We start from the raw sequence: 16,500 nt of genomic DNA, 5'->3' as shown, positions 1-16,500 counted from the left end.
TAGACGGCTAACCGCTAACCTTTGACTAACCCCTTGCACTAGTGTTGTCTTTTGTCTGTAAGAATTTGTTGTAGGATGAAGAGCTGGGCAAAGGGAATCGCCAACATGGTCTCAGGAAGGACCACAAGGAGCTCGTCCCGCTACACCTCGTCAATGGCTGGCTCTGACATGAGCACAAATCCTTGATGACGGTAGATAACTCCTAATTTTAACCGCCAACTAGACATGAAAATGGATCTATATGCAAATCATCTAGTTGATATAGGGTTATCACTGACAGAATTCCATGAGTTTTGGTGATTGTCTATTTCAGCAGGGGGTTACCAGAATAATAACAAAAGATGGTCCACATGTTAGGTTTACATAGAGAGAATACCGCAAACATCAACTCTAGAGTAATCCAGAAGGTTCCAGGAGGCTCCAGACCGAACGGGAAGCAAATAGGAGACAGGCACCGGGTGGCCGCCTGAGAAGGGCAGGGGCGCCCGCCCTTGTACCTCCACCAATCACAGCGAGTCTCGTGGATTAGCCTCCACCGACTTTGAGGATTAATCTTAAGCGCACGTTTAAGTCAGTTTGATCCAAGGGCTACAGTTATTCCTAGGGGGTTAGATCCCCCTATAAATAAAGGGGTACCCCCCCTTGAGATGTAACTCTGAAACCCTAATTCATATTTTCTAGAGAGAGTTAGACAGAGAGGGGTCCCTTGAATGGATCTGTCTCTTTAGGGTGATAGCAACAAGAGAGATTGAGAGAGTATAGGGTGAAGATAGGAGTTGAGTAACCCCGGCCTGTCGGTGTCTTCTTCTTTGTATCTTCAGGATTAAGTCTTCTAACCCGAGGCTTGGTTCTAGAATCATTTGGCAATTCATCTTCTAATACTAGCAAGTCTATTGTTCTTATTGTTCTTTGGTTTATGAGTTTACTTTATTCGCTTGCGCTTGGGAATAGAGTAATTGTTCGTAGTGTAAGCATGGTGCTTAGGCTAGGAACACTCATAGATACTCCCTATCTGGCTGGATTTGTGGTAGCCTTTTTGGGGAGGAAGTGATAATCATCTCGGGTCTTAGTAATCCATGTCCCGTCAGGAGGTAAGGTAGGGTATATGGTACTAGGGTTAAGCACTCTATGAGGTGTCTCTTTTCTCTAGTTACTCCCCTTAGAACAATATCTACACAACTTACCATAGGTTAGAAGAAGACTGACGAAGGTGTTCTCTCTATATCGCTCATATCTCACTGTCTTGTTTTGCAGCCTGTGGGTAGTAGTTAAGACCAAGGTTAGTCTTTTGCACGCTTTCTCCTAGTGGTAAAAATATAAATACGATACTCTGGACTTATCTCCCATGTGAAGTGCTCGCCGATATCCATGCACTTGTGGATTATTTCTTTAGATTATTTCGTGTGCGTAACTAATATCAACAATCCTGCTGCCAACGCTTAGCCATCATCTTCCTCACCTACATAAAGGGTTCTCCTCACGACAACTCACCTTGCCATGAGGGATGCAAGAGAAAAGAACACCTACAATAAATTGAAGAGCAGGAACTTCGTCCACACACCAGTTTTGGATGAGGTGTTTCTCTGTGAAACAGGTATGGCAACTGAGTTAGGGTCAAAGCTTTCAACCATAGAATTTCTAAGTGAAGGAATGCCATTTTCTCTCTATGAAACTATTTTCCAGTTTGTTGGTTGGAGTTCTTTTGCATCTATTACTAATTTAGGGTCAAAGCTTTTAACCATAGAATTTCTATGCACCCTTCAACTCACCTAGACAGGAGTCTATTTAAGGTTGTTGACCCAAGAATTCTATTTAACATGGAGAGTTCTTAGCAATCTTTTAGGCTTTCCTTCAAATACATGTCTTGATTTTACTGAAGCCTTAAATGATTTTGACACCCACAAATTCTGGATTCTAAAATCTAAAGAGCCTTTCTTTCATGGCAATCATACTCGGGACATTGAGCACCCTATGTTGAGGTTCTTGCATAAATGGTTGGGTAGAGCTTTCTGTTGGGCATTCTTAACATCATTACCAAAAGTAGACTTAGTTTTCTAATTCTGATAATGGTGCCAAAAATACCAAACCTATCCCTCATGCCACTTAAGTCATGTTGTCATCCCAAGCATGACATGAGAGACGCGGTATTGAAATATGCAATTGCTCTTCTGAATGAATAAATGAGATCTGCAAGCGCACGGATTAATACCGATGTAGCATTTTAACCGGGAAGTATTCCAGGTATCGTTATTTATGTTTTTACCACTGGGAAGGGATTGCTAATCATCAATATTGATTATGGAATCAAATATGGAATTGAGTATCTATCATTGCATGTGTAATATAGAGTATTTATCTATCTCTTTTATACAGGGATAAATGTCACATAAAATATAGATAAAGTATGAATGGTGACAAAGATAATTAATCTGATCAGCATAACTAGACACATATAGTAATGATAAGCACCTCAACAGATATTCTAGTAAGTCATTAGCATGGAATTGGGCTACAAGAATATTTCCTAAGTTATTCTTAACTATAAAGTCTAGCATATCATAGTTAGTGCAATTATACTTGGCAATCATTGCGAGAGAGGACTACGCCCATGCATATTGATATTATTAAGGAAGATGAGAAACATAGGAATCACTCCTCTGTAATAATGTTGCTCTGCCTACCCTATACACGGGAAGGGGACTATATAAGAATCAATGGAGCTGTCACCACCATGAACTATCCCACGATCCGGCATATAGGGTACAATCGCAGATAAATAAGGTATAGGCACCATGCCTACTCAATACTTATCATTCACCCACTGTACACATGGATAAACGCTATACGATCCTAAACATGTATATAATTCCAATCTAACTAAGCCAAGCATATAACTATGATAAACTAAGAACGATGTAATTGCAAATATAAACAAGTAGAGCAAAGTCATAATCAATATATTGAAGTAGATCAAAGTCATATTCATAATATTGAAGTACAATGATGAACAAATGAAGAACAGTAGAGGAATTACCAAGAATCCTCGAAGATTGACACCTTCTAGTTCTAATCCTATGTAGCTATGCTAAACTAGAGATCTAGTTGGTGTGGTGGCTCTAGGGCTTGATCAGAGACTTCTTCTCCCGAGATGAATGAATGAATTAGGGTTTCAGAGGTCCTCTCCTCCAGGGTCCAGGGGGCCTGCTTATATAGTCCCTCCAAATGAATATGGGCCGTCGGATCAAACCGACCTTAATCGCACGGGTTTCCTTAATCCCTTAGGTTGGTGGAGCATGATCCACGAGACTCAGCCTGATTGGCAGCTGAGGTAGGGCGGGCGCCCAATGGGGAGGGCAGGTGCCCTGTCCCCGGGCCCGCTCGGCCTCCCGCTCGTTCCCGTGGCTTATGGACTCTTCTAGGTTAGGGAAAATTGCGCGGCACGTTAATATCTCTATGTAAACCCAACGTGTGGGCCTTTCCTCCATAATTCCTGATAACCCCCTACAGAAATAGACAAACACCAAAACTCGTGGAATTCTGTGAGATAAAACCCGAAGTCTGGGTGTTGGTTGCATTTGGATCTTTTTCTTTGTTTATTTGTTGATTATATTTGGCATTTAAGGACCATCAACACTTTCTTTCCCCGAGATGATGCTAGTAAGATTAGAGCTATAGATTTACAATTAATTTAAGCAGTAGTAAAGAAAATAAGGGTGTCGCCTGTCCATGCTTTAGTAGATCATTGGTTAAGCATCCTAATTATAAAGTAGGAGATGTAGCAATTTGTTCCATTGTTACTCGTTTAGCTGCTAAGCTTAAGTTACTCGAAGGTGCCTCTTTGGATTTTATTGATTCACATAGACAAATTTATGGGTATGAACATTTTAATCATGCACACCTCGTAAAGAAAATAAAAGGGGATCTATACATGACATATGGGGACGCCAAGCTCTGGTTACCTAACCCAAAGATGGCACTGTATTCTGTCCAAACTCTGCACATTGAATTTAATGCACGACCAGTGAACAGGAGAGGAGCTTAGGGGGAGACTTCTAAGAGGGCACCTTAGGGGACAACCTCTGAGAGATTTGCTTGTCAACACAAGCCAGTCTAGCTCGGTGCTAACCCCACTCATGAAGCACCGGTGCACACTAGCTATGATGAATGGCAGACATGCCAGCACCACACACTAAATCCTGGGATGTATCCTCTGTTCCATCCTGCCTACCATCCATATGAGTACTATCCACCACCACCATTCATCCCCATAGGAGAAGGTCCCTTAGGAGAAGCTCCAAGGCATTCATTCAGCACCTATGGAGAAAGGACAAAAGACGAAGAACAAGGCTTTGAGCAAGGACGCAGGTCTGATGCTTCTGGGTTCTTCTACACCTAGCAGCATTACAATGAGAATGGCATTCCAAAACTACATCCACACCTCTCTTGCTCACAATGAGCAGAATTAGAATGACTAGCTTCAGTAGAACCAAACGACCACTCAGACGTTGCACTCTATTCAAGAAGGGCAAGATCAAGCTAGCAGCACTCTAAGTGACATCTTCGCGTTCCTCTAGATCCCTAAAGAAGACTAGCTTGGGGGAGGACCCCCATTATCAAGGTAAGTTTTCTTCCTCCTTCGTTTTGATTTATTTCTTTCCTTTTTATTTTTTATATATTAATTTAGAAAAACAAATAAATATTTGCTGTTTATTTTTTTAAAGTTTGAGTTTGTTTAAAAATGAAAAACAAATAAAAGGAGTGTGTAATACAAGTTTGCTATAAATAAAATATGTAGAGATGAAGAAGACATGAAGGAAATGATGAATAGTTGCTCTGCAGTAATTCTTCTCAAGTATTTAGTTTTAAATTTGAATTCTCTCAAGGATTGGATACACTGTTAGACAACTAAATTTACTCTACTCTTTAAACTTGTGGGAGCATATGCTTAAACTAAGTCTAGGTAGTTGATGGTTATGATATGATATAGTCTGAGCTGCTGTTTATCGTGTTCCTAGTGCTACTAAGTTCTAGAGATTTATTTTATGAAAATTAAAATGCTTCATGATGAGTTTTGTGTATGATAGAGAGTATAAAATTCCTACCATAGCCATATTTATTTAGAATAGGAAGCCTCCACATATATGTAGGGCTTTGTCTTTGCTCGAGCTCTGTTGACCGTTAGGAACTCATCATGTGACTAATCCCGGTATTACGTACACTCATGTTCACCCTTTTGCTACTTCTACTCTAGAAGTACACACCACATATATATTCCATATTCACCTATCCAAAAATGTTCCACTCTTACACTGAGAGTGAACACCAAAAATATTTCCCTTGCTTATTTGCTAGCCAATTATCTTAAGTTCAATGCTCCAAGTTCAATCTTTCATTCATCTACAAAATTACAAAAAGAATTGATGGGCTGCAAGAAAAATAGTGGTCAAAAGTTCCATGAAAGAAAGAAAAGAAAGATTTATGAGCCCAAGTTTGTTATCAAAATTTCAAGTTCAAAGTTAGAGGAATTATGTTTTTAAGTAAAGGAGCATTAGAATTATTTTGCACACCTTCTCCTTCCACAAATATTCTTTAGTTTAGCATCCACATATAAAACCACACATGCACAAACCGGTTGGTTATGTGGTGAGTTCATTTGGATCCATGGTCTGATCAGACCCAATGCATTAGTTATCTCCACACCTATGAGCTCCATATAAGCTTTATTGGATATAGGGTGAGAGAGAGTGAAGGTAATATAAATGCCTTGTGCCACAAATACTACATATCTTGAGAGTAAGAGAGAAGGCATCACTCTTTTCAACGCCTTAGCAAGGATCCAGAAATACAACATAATGAGAGACTTGAAAGGATCATACTAAAGAACTCTGAGTTTTATTTTGAAAATTATAAAAACTCTAGGATAGAGGTAGAACAACAGAGCATGAGACAACAGTGCTTGACTTAATTGTTTTGTCTTTCAACTGCTCAAGACTCAAGTATAGGTAAAAGCCCCATGGTTGGAAGAAACATGAGTAACTTTGGAAGTTATGATTGTTCACTCTAGTCTAAGGATGAGTTATTATTTAAAGCATGTGTACTTGTGAGGTGTGAAAGCATTGTAGCAACTCCTGATCCATCCTTTGTAGCTGTTTCCTCAGGGACGAGGAAAAGGTAAGCTTGGGGGAGTTTGTTGACAGTTGTTAACCATCAAAATTATATGTCAACTAACAAGAAAGGGGATAAAAACTGAACATCACCATAGACTTAGGGTTTTTACTGATAATTTCTATGAGTTTTGGTGAATGTCTGTTTCTGTAGGGGGTTACCAGAATAATAACAAAAGGAGGTCCACATGTTAGATTTACATAGACAGAAGACTCGAACGTCAACTCTGGAATACTCTAGAAGACTCAGGAAGGCGTGCCCTGAAACTTGGGACCCACCTGCCATAGGGTAGGGGCGGGCGCCTAGGCAAGGGTGGGGTGGCTGCCCGGGGGCAAGAACCAATTAGGTTCTGCATCGCGGATCCTGCCTCCACCGACTTTGAGGAACAATCTTAAGCGCACGTTTAAGTTGATTTTTTCCAAGGGCTGTGGTGCTTCCCAGGGGGCTATAAATACAAGCCTACCCCCTGGAGGAGAGCTCAGAATTGAGAGAAAAACGGAATTATATTTTTGTTCTCATATGAGAATTAGAGGGAGCCATTAGAGACAAGGATTAGAGATAGATTAGCTACTCCTAATCTTCATCTTCTACATAGGTTAGATTAGATAGAGGAAGAGTCGGGTGCCTGTGCTCAGTATTTCTAGATGTTCATCATCAGAGATTGGTATTATCTTTTATCTCTCTTTTGACTTTATTCTAAGATCATTATGTTCTTGTTTATTATGTACTTAGTTTATTCTAGTTCTACATTTGATATGGGTATGATTGATAATGAGTTTATGTATATGTTTGCAAAGTGCTTAGCTTTCTTCGAGGGAGAGTTAAGTGATAGATGTCATGTAAGTATGGTGCTTAGATGTTGTTTATATGCAATTACACCATGTTGCCGGGTAGCGTGGTAGATCACGGAAATGACAGTTCTATTGAGTCCTTTGTATTCCATCCCCCGTTGGTACGACAGGTAGAACCGTAGTTGCATAGGAAGTCTAGCTCTGTCTTGGCTTTTTATAGCAATGTTCCTTATACATAAATGAAGAGTCTTTTGTGCTATATATGATAGTGTAGCATTAGAGTAGATGAAAGACTCGATAAATTAGAACAACATAGGATTTTCTATCACTTGAACTAATCAGACGTCTGCCTAATATTAAGCTGAGTAGTCTTAATCTAGTATCTATATTCCCTGGGCTTCTTTATTTTATATATCATATATCTATGGTTTACCCTCCTGCCAAGTATTTGACTATGCAACCCAATCACTCATAAGTAGTCATGTTTTGCAAGTTGATCTCATTGTTTAAGTCCTTAGTTCTTTCCCTTAAGCTAAATATAAATAACGAAACCTGGAATACTTCCCAGTGAAGTGCTACAATGGTATTTAATCTGTGTGCTTGCGGAACCTATATTTATTTTATTGGTGGAAAGTTTTGATACCACACTTCTGGCACCATGATAGGGATGACAACTTAGCTTAAGTGGTGTTAGAAGTGTCAACAGTGCTCGAAGCACTTGTCAATGAAGTGAGAACCCCCGTCACTTATCACTATCTTTGGAACTCCAAATCTTGAAAATATTATTTCTTCGAACATCTTCCTTGAATGCATGCTGTCGGCATTCCTGCATGGCATGGCTTCGACGCACATGGAGACATAATCCACTCCCACTAGGATACACTCATACTTCTCTATTGATGGAAATGGCCCCATATAATCAATCCCCCAGACAACAAAGAGTTCAATCTGGAGATTGTTGATTCGTGGCATGACATCCCTTGGTTGGATATTACCATACATTGTTGGCTAGAAGAATCCACACTGCCATATCTTTGCATGTGTTCGAAATGCCCCATAATGCCCTCCATATGGTGATGAATGACATCTTTCAATTATTTTGATTCCTTCTTCAGCTGGTACGCATCTTCTGAGTAAACCATCAGAGCATACTCGGAAGAGGTATGGTTCATCCCACATGTGAGAACAGCTCTCTTGGATTAGCTTCTTTTTGTTGCCTCCTGGTGGTACATAACCTGTAACCATCAAATTAACAATATCTGCATACCAGGGGTCAGATCTGTTGATTCTGTAGAGCATGTCATCGCGCAGTGAGTCATCGATGGGTAGTTGTGGATTCTCAAATTACATTCTAGACAAATGATTGGCGATAGAATTTTCTACTTCTGTTTTATCTTTTATTTCTAAGTAAAATTCTTCAAGTAGTAAAATCCATCTTATTAAATGGGGTTTAGCATCATTCTTAGTGAGCAAATATTTTAAAGTAGCATGATCAGAATAAATAATTCCTTTAGCTACCACTAAGTAAAATCTAAACTTATCAACAGCAAAAACAACAGCTAGCAGCTCCTTTTTAGTAGTATCATAATTAAGTTGAGGTCGTGTCAATAAGCGAGTAAGAGGTCTAACAATGAATGAAAAATATTTTATAACCTAAATGGCCAAGGAAGCTTCTAATTCCTTTTTGCTATGTAAATGTTCAATTACTTCTATTTTAGCTTTATCTACCTCAATGCCACTTTTAGACACTAAGTGTCCAAGCACTATTCCTTCTCTAACCATAAAATGACATTTTCCCAATTAAACAAAAAAATCATCCATGAAGACTTCCATAATCTTTTCAATCATATTAGAAAATATAGACACTATACATCTTTGAAAAGAAGGTGGTGCATTACATAACCCAAAGGACATTCTACGATAAGCATAGGTTCCATAGGGACATGTAAAGGTGGTTTTGATTTGGTCATCAGGATAGATTAGGATTTGGTGATACCCTGAATATCCATCTAAGAAACAAAAGAATGAATGGTTGGCTAACCGCTCTAGCATTTCATCAATGAAAGGCAATGAAAAGTGGTCTTTCTTAGTTGTCTTATTAAGCTTTTTATAGTCTATGCACATCCGCCATCCTGTGATGGTTCATTTTTGGGATTAAATCATTCCTGTCATTTTGGACAACAGTCATACCTCCCTTTCTAGGTACAACTTGAACAGGGCTTACCCACTCACTATGTGGCTGTTGGCACTTCTTAACGCAACCACCGGATATCGGTGATGGCGCCAGAAGTGCCTGGTGTGGTAACTCTATTAACTATTGGATAATTCCGCAAGCGCACAGAAGGTACCGCTGTAGCACTTCACCCGGGAGTATTCCAAGGTATCGTAATTTATATTTTCCCAAGGGAAAGCAATAGCTAGAAATGCTTGTAAGAAAAGAGATCCTATCTCAACTTAGTTACAACTAGTGCAGAGAGGTGGTAACGAAAGGTGAAGGAAGGGATGATGATGATCCAGAGATAATCAAAAAGGATAACTACAAGATAACTAGAGTAGAGTAGCTAGGTGGGAGGACAACGAGTGAGTACAGGTTCCTAGGATATCTAAGTCTACTCTCGTGAACTAATCTTAATCAAATAGCAGAGACACACTAGATTGATACCTTACTAATGGCTGCCAGGGATAGCCGAGCTGGTAAGACGCTTAAAAGGTTTTTCACCTAACCCCTTACCGAAAGCGACTATTGGGCTTATGGACGCCTTATCTTTTAAGAACTAGCTCGTACGTGAGGAGAACCTAATGCCGCCCACGATCTGTCACCTACTAGGGAGTGCGCCCCTACTTTCCGTCCGAGCCAGCGACACCCAAAGGCAAGACCTAGCCTAAGCACCGCGCTTACGCTAACTCTCACTACTCTAGCTGCGATCAAACAACTATAGCACCTTGCTAAAGGCGATGGGAAACAGCCACGAGCTTGTTACAGGATCACAATCTAATATGTAACTACTAAAGGACAAGATAGAACACTACAATACTATTGCAAGAATAATATTGCACAAAGTAATACTTAGAAAAGTAGAAAGAGAATATATTAAGAAAACAAGTCTTACAGGAGAAAAGATACAAGAGCTATACCAGACTCTCCAGAAGACGACTCCGGAGACCCCGAGCTTCGCTCGACTCAACTCTAACTCCCACACTAGACTACTACTACTACTACTCACTTGTATCTAGCTTGGATCACTTGAACCTTGAATTCATCATGCCTTGGAAGGGTGAAATCAGCCTCTATTTATAGGGAGAGGTGGAGTAGGGGCTACTCCACCGCCACGTCATCGATCCGTGTGATCATGCCTCTCCACCCTTGGATCAAACCGACTTCACAACCGCCATTTGATCAACGGCAGGGGCAAACCAACACGTGAGACATGTGGGGAAGGTCGGTGGGAGGCCACCGACCCTGAAACCGCCTTACATGTGGGGTCGGGCGACCCCACTCCTGACCACCTGGGCCCACCAGTAGTGTCCACAATGGTCCCTTATGTCGGTGGAGTAGGTGGCACACCTGGGTCCCACCAAAGAGGGGTCGGGCGACCCCCTCCCTGTGGGCCCAGGGTGTCACCTGTTGTCCCCTCGATCTCCTCTTGATGATTCTGATGTTGGCTTTGTCAAATAATGTCTTGAATTTGTTGTTCCTGCATAAACAAGCTAAGAGTACAAGTGGAACTAGTTATGGAGAAAATATGTTCATGTCATGTCATTTCCCCTTGCAACCGAGGCATGTTGACGGTGTTTTGTATGTGGATTTCTATGGTATATCCACCGTCAACAAGATCCCCCAAGCTTAACCTTTGCTCGTCCCGAGCAAACAATCAAACTTAGCCTCGGTGGATCAGGTATTGTTACTATGTTCACATTTCAAGAGTACCATGTGTACAACAAAGTTCTTCTCTTTGCATGAAAAATTTAGCTATGTAAACTTACCCATATTACCTTAGTCCCTTATGGGGCTTATGGCTTTTCCTTTGTCTTAGGTGGTTGAAAGACAGAACAGTTTGACTTGAGCACTAACTTTCTCATTCTTAGCAAGTTTCATATCAGAGGTTTTGTGATATTTTCAAAAGAAAACTTAAATGTTCCTCATATGGTTCTCTCATGTCACTCAAATGGTGTATAATTCCTCACCAAGGCATATGATAGAGTTGCCTTCTCTATTTCATCCTATTTCTAAAAGGCTTATGTGGAGCTTAAGGTAGGGATGAAAGGAGATAGCATACTTACTTTGCATGTGTTGCGAAGTCAAAGCTCGGATCCTTGAAGAGAAGTGTCATACTCCCAGATCAAGATGTGCAAGTGTGATATATGGTGGACTAGGTTGCTCCTTTATTTGCTACACTCTCTCTACTTGTATATTGAGACATGGCTAGCATTTTCTTTTTCTTCGAGCTTTATGTGCTCAATTTTTTTTTTGTGGACTTGCACATGTCCATCTTTTTATTTCATTTTGCCTAGGCTTTTGATGTCTCATTTACCAAATAATGCTTAGAGAGAGATATTCTAACATTTAGAGTATGGAGCAACCTATTTAGTGGATGCGAAATACATGTGGTTGCGTACTTCCAGTGTAGATGCAGCATATATATATGTGGTGTGTACGTGATCTTGATCTTAGGAGCATGAAAAGTCTCTTAACAGGGGTCAACAAGACTTGACGACACTCAACACAAAGCAAATAGCTTATGTGGAAAGGTTGCAATCATGTAAAGTAGATATAGCTGTGGTAGGAATTCATCACCCTTGAGGAACAATTAAGGTTTTGATCATTTTAAGAATAAATCTCTGATAATCATGCATGCTTAGAATAATATTATAGCAGCTCTTGTCTCACTATCTCATGTCCCACAACAACTTAGACTTAGTTCTAGCACTTGCAACCCATAAAGTTTTCAGGTTCATGGCAGTTTAAGTGAGCTAAGTGATCCATACTTGGAGAAATACTAAGTTGTATACTAGGTACTAGAGAAACATTAACAAGCAACTAGTCATCATTTCCATGAGGGATATAGACATACATGAAGCATATATGCTAAAGGGAAATGCTATTTTTTTTTTAGAGCAGGAATGATAAAATGCATGGAAATAAATAGGATAGAATACTTACCTTGGTGGGGGAGAGGATCTCCCCCAAGCTTGTCCTTCCTCACTGGGGTGGATACGATGGATATGGTGGATATGGTGGAGGATATTGCTGTGGAGGATATTGTGCAGGAGGAGGTGGATATGCATGTGGTGGTTGAGGAATGTATGGTGGTACGGGCAGGTGATATGATGTGTAGGCTTGGCACCAGTTTCTATTGCTGCTCTCCTCAAAATTTTGGATTTGCTGTTGGGTTTCCACAGTGGCAGTGTGAATGGCTTCATGGTTAGTACGCAATGTAGCCATACCTGATCTGAGTAGCTCCATGTCATGACGGTGACTGCGGTTTCCAATCTCCTGCGAAGAAGAAAGAGACAACCGGGCACTACGTCTCCTCCCCGTCCCGGAGGTGTGCATGGCATTGGAAGTGCCCTCATTATCTGAATCATCTTGCTGTTCAGCTCGTGACTGTCCACGTGTGAATGGCCCTGCAAAACTTCTACGTCCTCCAACTCCAGGAACATTAGGCATTAACGGGTGGCCCCCGTATAATTTTAACTCTGGTTGTGGCAAAATGAGTCTTGCATTTGATTTACGCAATATAAATTCAATTGTGTCATTGGGGCCACGCGTAATTACTTTTGCTTGAATGAAATGATATTTTCCTAACACAGTTCTAGGAGTGGGTATGTACTGGATGGTGTCATCAAGGATCAAAATGTAATCACACAATTTTGTAATTATAGAGGTGAACTCAATTGGGTCATTCTTCCGTGATATAGTGATCCAATGATGTACCATGGCTTTTACCGGTGCAATACGAATTCTATTCACCATGGCATATAGAATTCTATTATCAATTTCCCGCACAATCCGAATGTCATCTCTAGGGAATAGAGTGATGCCTATCCATTTGTGCATGAACCGTAGTGTGGGATGGCAAATATGGCTAGTACGTGGGTAAGTCTTTCCAATTAGATTCTCCCCAGTTATTTCATGCCAAAATTCTTGTCTATTAAAACCCCTTGTGGCAACTTCTACGTTGGTTTTAAAATTCATAAAGCCTAAACATGCAGCTAGATGGTCCCATGTGAAATCATAATCTTGGTTTCTTAGGCGAAAGTAAATGGTTGTTTCGGTTACCCTTACGGTGCTCAAAAATTCTAGAGTGAGAATCTTGCTACCTAGGTGTTCCGAAAAGTCCCAAAATTCTCCCCATCCTATTGCAGCAAAGACATCAAAGAATTCCTCATACATACCTGTGTCTTTGAGGAATTTAGGGTCAATTACCTTGGTATGCTTGAATTCACGGTGGCGTAGATGGTTAAGCTTCTCCATTTCTTCTACGGTGAGCAAAAGTCCGGTCTCTATATCTTGCATCCGTAGAGGTGCTGCTTCTTCATTAGGTGGTGTTTGCTGTGGCATGGCCTCATGCTCTTGCTCCTCATGAGTCTCAGAGGGAAGTCCCTGATGAGAGGAGTACTCTTCTACTGAACTCATGGTGCCATGGGAGCGCCTTGATGAGCTTCCGCTAAACGCTCCACGCACTTTCTTCCCTATGTTCTTGAGTGGATTCTTCATGCTAGATCAAGAAAATAACGAACACCACTTCCACCATAGAGGTTAGTTTAGATTTTAACTCTTCTTACCGGCTGATTACCTCTCTTGATTTCTCGACGGGTGAACACTTGAGCAATAGGGAAAGTGAAAGGAAGAGTGTTGATGATTTTCTTGAGTTGCTAGTAGAGGAAAGTGGTTGTGAGTGAATGAGTGAGTGGATGGAAGAGAGGACAAGTGCAGAGGGCACTTTGTCAGGGTCGGCCGACCCCTCTTTTTCCACGAAACCACAAATGGCCAACACCTTGTGTCAAGGAAAGATGGATGGGAAAGAAAGAAATAAGAAATGCTGTAGGGAGGGGGTCAGGCGACCCCATCACCACCTCCTCTTTGCGCTAGCTGTTCACCAGATTGATGATGAATGTGTGCCATGGCTGGTTCCCCATCTCCACTCACTCTCTCCTTTCTTTTGGATGTTTTCTCAAAGAATCTCTTCTTGGAATGTGGTGAAAGAGAAAGGAGGGAACAAGACAAGACTAGATGGGTGGATGTTTGCTCATGAGATGCTTCACGGGATGAGCTTCTCAAAATGTTGATTTACTTAAGGCTTTAAGCAAGTATCTTTCCCATACTTAGCAAGAGTGATTTGTCTAGGGGTTGCTTAAGTGACTTTAGAAAGAAGGAGATGGTTTTTGTTAAGTTAGCAGTGTCTCCTAATTTCACTTACGTTTTAGTGGAAGCAGGGGATGAGAACTAGAAACTCTAGCTCCTAGGGTGAGTGTCGATGTTTATGAGTCTTTATTTCTATACTCACTCTCCCTACATTACTTGTGCTGCCATACACCAGAGGAGGGGAGGAAGTGGGGCCAACCATGGGGTCGGCCGACCCCTCCTCTCACTCTTGAGTAATGCTGGGCACACTACACTAGTAACAGAACAAGCACATGCAAGAAAAATAGATGAAAGAGTTAGAGAATTCTCATGCACGGTTCAATTCGTTGATCAAGTGGGATTACATGAGTTGACATGGTAATGTTTTGGTGTTTTCTTGAATGGAGCATAGCATGTCATGACAGGAAGTGGCAAAGGACACGAGATGATAGGTGGGGGCCACCAAAGTGGGGTCGGGCGACCCCCCTTTGGGCCCCACCTGGTGTCCACCTTGCTCAGTGAGTTTTTATTTTTACTTTACTTGTCTTAACTCAAGTTGATAGAAGGGTTGGAAAAGATGAAGGAAGTTTAATAAGTAACTTAAAGTTAAAGGTCAGTGGGCTTACCTTGATGGAAGAGCTGTTACCTCAGGTCCTTAGAACAGGACCTCCTCCTTGAGTTGATACAGAAATTTTCTTCGGAGGTGTCATCGGTTGTATTACCTTCTTCTTCCATATTTTCTTGCTCTTTGCTCTTGGCGTTGGATTGGTCTTTTTCTTTGGCCTAGTTATGAATGTGACGGTTGCCACATCCACTGCCAAGATTAGTGAGCATTGCACTACCTTTGGTTTGAAGTTGAACTTCTCCTAGGCCCCATTGATTGTAAATTGAATTTCTCCGGCTCCAACGTCAATATGTGCATTAGCAGTGCTGAGAAATGGTCTTCCCAGGATAAGTGGAGTCTTTTCATCCACCTCCATGTCGATTACCACGAAATCCACAGGGACCAGGAACTCGCGTATCTTTACGGGGATATTCTCAGCTACCCCCGCAGGATGGCGAATTGACTGATCCGCTAACTGCAAATGTATTGATGTAGGGGACAAAACAGCATGGGTTAGTTTATCAAATATTACCTTTGGCATGACACTGACACTTGCTCCCAAGTCGCACAGTGCATGCTCGAAGTGATGTGTCCCAATGGAGCAGTCGATGGTAGGACATCCAGGGTCCTTCTTCTTTTCTGGTAGTTGGTTTAGTATCGCCGCGCTGCATTCTTCTGTTAGCTTAATCACCTCAGATGTAGGCAGCGGGCGTTTGTTGTTGAGGATGTCTCTCAAATACTTGGCATAGGTTGGAACCTGCATTGCATCAAGTAGTGGAATATTGACATATAATTGCCGAATTACCTCAACAAACTTCCCGAGTTGTTCATCGGTGGTTGGCTTCCTTGTTCTTGGAAATGGCAGCAGAATGTTGGTGTCGTAGAACTCGTGCGGAGCTGTCTTTCCATAGAACTTGGTGTTTTCCTGCTTAGATGGTGCTTCTTCCTTGTCTTCCTCAACTTCCTTATCTTTTCTTGCAGTCTTTTTTGTCATGTCAGGATATGGTGGATCACGAGTGGTCTTACCCCCTCTCGTGGTCACATTAAAGATATTGCAAGAATTTACAGAAGAAGGAACAGTAGCAACAATTTGTGCTATTTGAGACTCTAAAATTTTATTAAAGTTTAATTGGTCCTTAACAGAAGAAACAAGGGAATCCATTTTAGCAGTTAATGATTCAAGAGTCTTGTCATTAGCTAACAATCTTTTGTTCATGCTTTCATTGATTTTAGCTTGATTAATGACAAGTTCTTTAAGTGAAAGCCAGTTAGAGTTACTAGAGTTACCTTGGCCCTGGAAGCGCGAAGTTGGTCGTCCATTGTTGAAGGATTGCACAGCTTCATGGCTTGCATTTTGCACCCTGCTCCGTTGGTTCGCACGTGCAGTGGCATATTGTTGGATGGCCTCTCGATCTTTCTTTACCTTGGCTCATTCATCCAACTTCTTCAACAAGAACTCCATCTTGTGAGATATTTCATTTACCTCTTCAATGGTTTTCATGCTTCTCTTCTTGAGTTGAGGGCGTTCTTCTCTCCATGTTTGATTTGTCACTATGTTCTCGATGAGAGTTTTAGCTTGAGTGACATTGAGGGAG

At 41.2% G+C, this 16,500-nt stretch overlaps 1 protein-coding gene across 1 annotated transcript; it reads right to left on the bottom strand.

Moving 5' to 3' along the window:
- Positions 15,168-15,899, bottom strand: LOC110431912. Its single transcript, XM_021451719.1, has one exon. It carries the CDS (start codon positions 15,897-15,899, stop codon positions 15,168-15,170), a length of 732 nt encoding a protein of 243 aa, XP_021307394.1.

This window comes from Sorghum bicolor, chromosome 1 (genome assembly GCF_000003195.3).
Source record: "Sorghum bicolor cultivar BTx623 chromosome 1, Sorghum_bicolor_NCBIv3, whole genome shotgun sequence".
Taxonomy (NCBI): Eukaryota; Viridiplantae; Streptophyta; class Magnoliopsida; order Poales; family Poaceae; genus Sorghum; species Sorghum bicolor.
Note: the sequence above shows the minus strand (reverse complement) of the source record. Positions and strands in the feature narration are given on the sequence as shown.

What these genes read in the sequence shown, in the direction of transcription:
- LOC110431912 (XM_021451719.1), bottom strand. Translation starts at nt 15,899, where the DNA reads ATGACAAAAAAGACTGCAAGAAAAGATAAGGAAGTTGAGGAAGACAAG.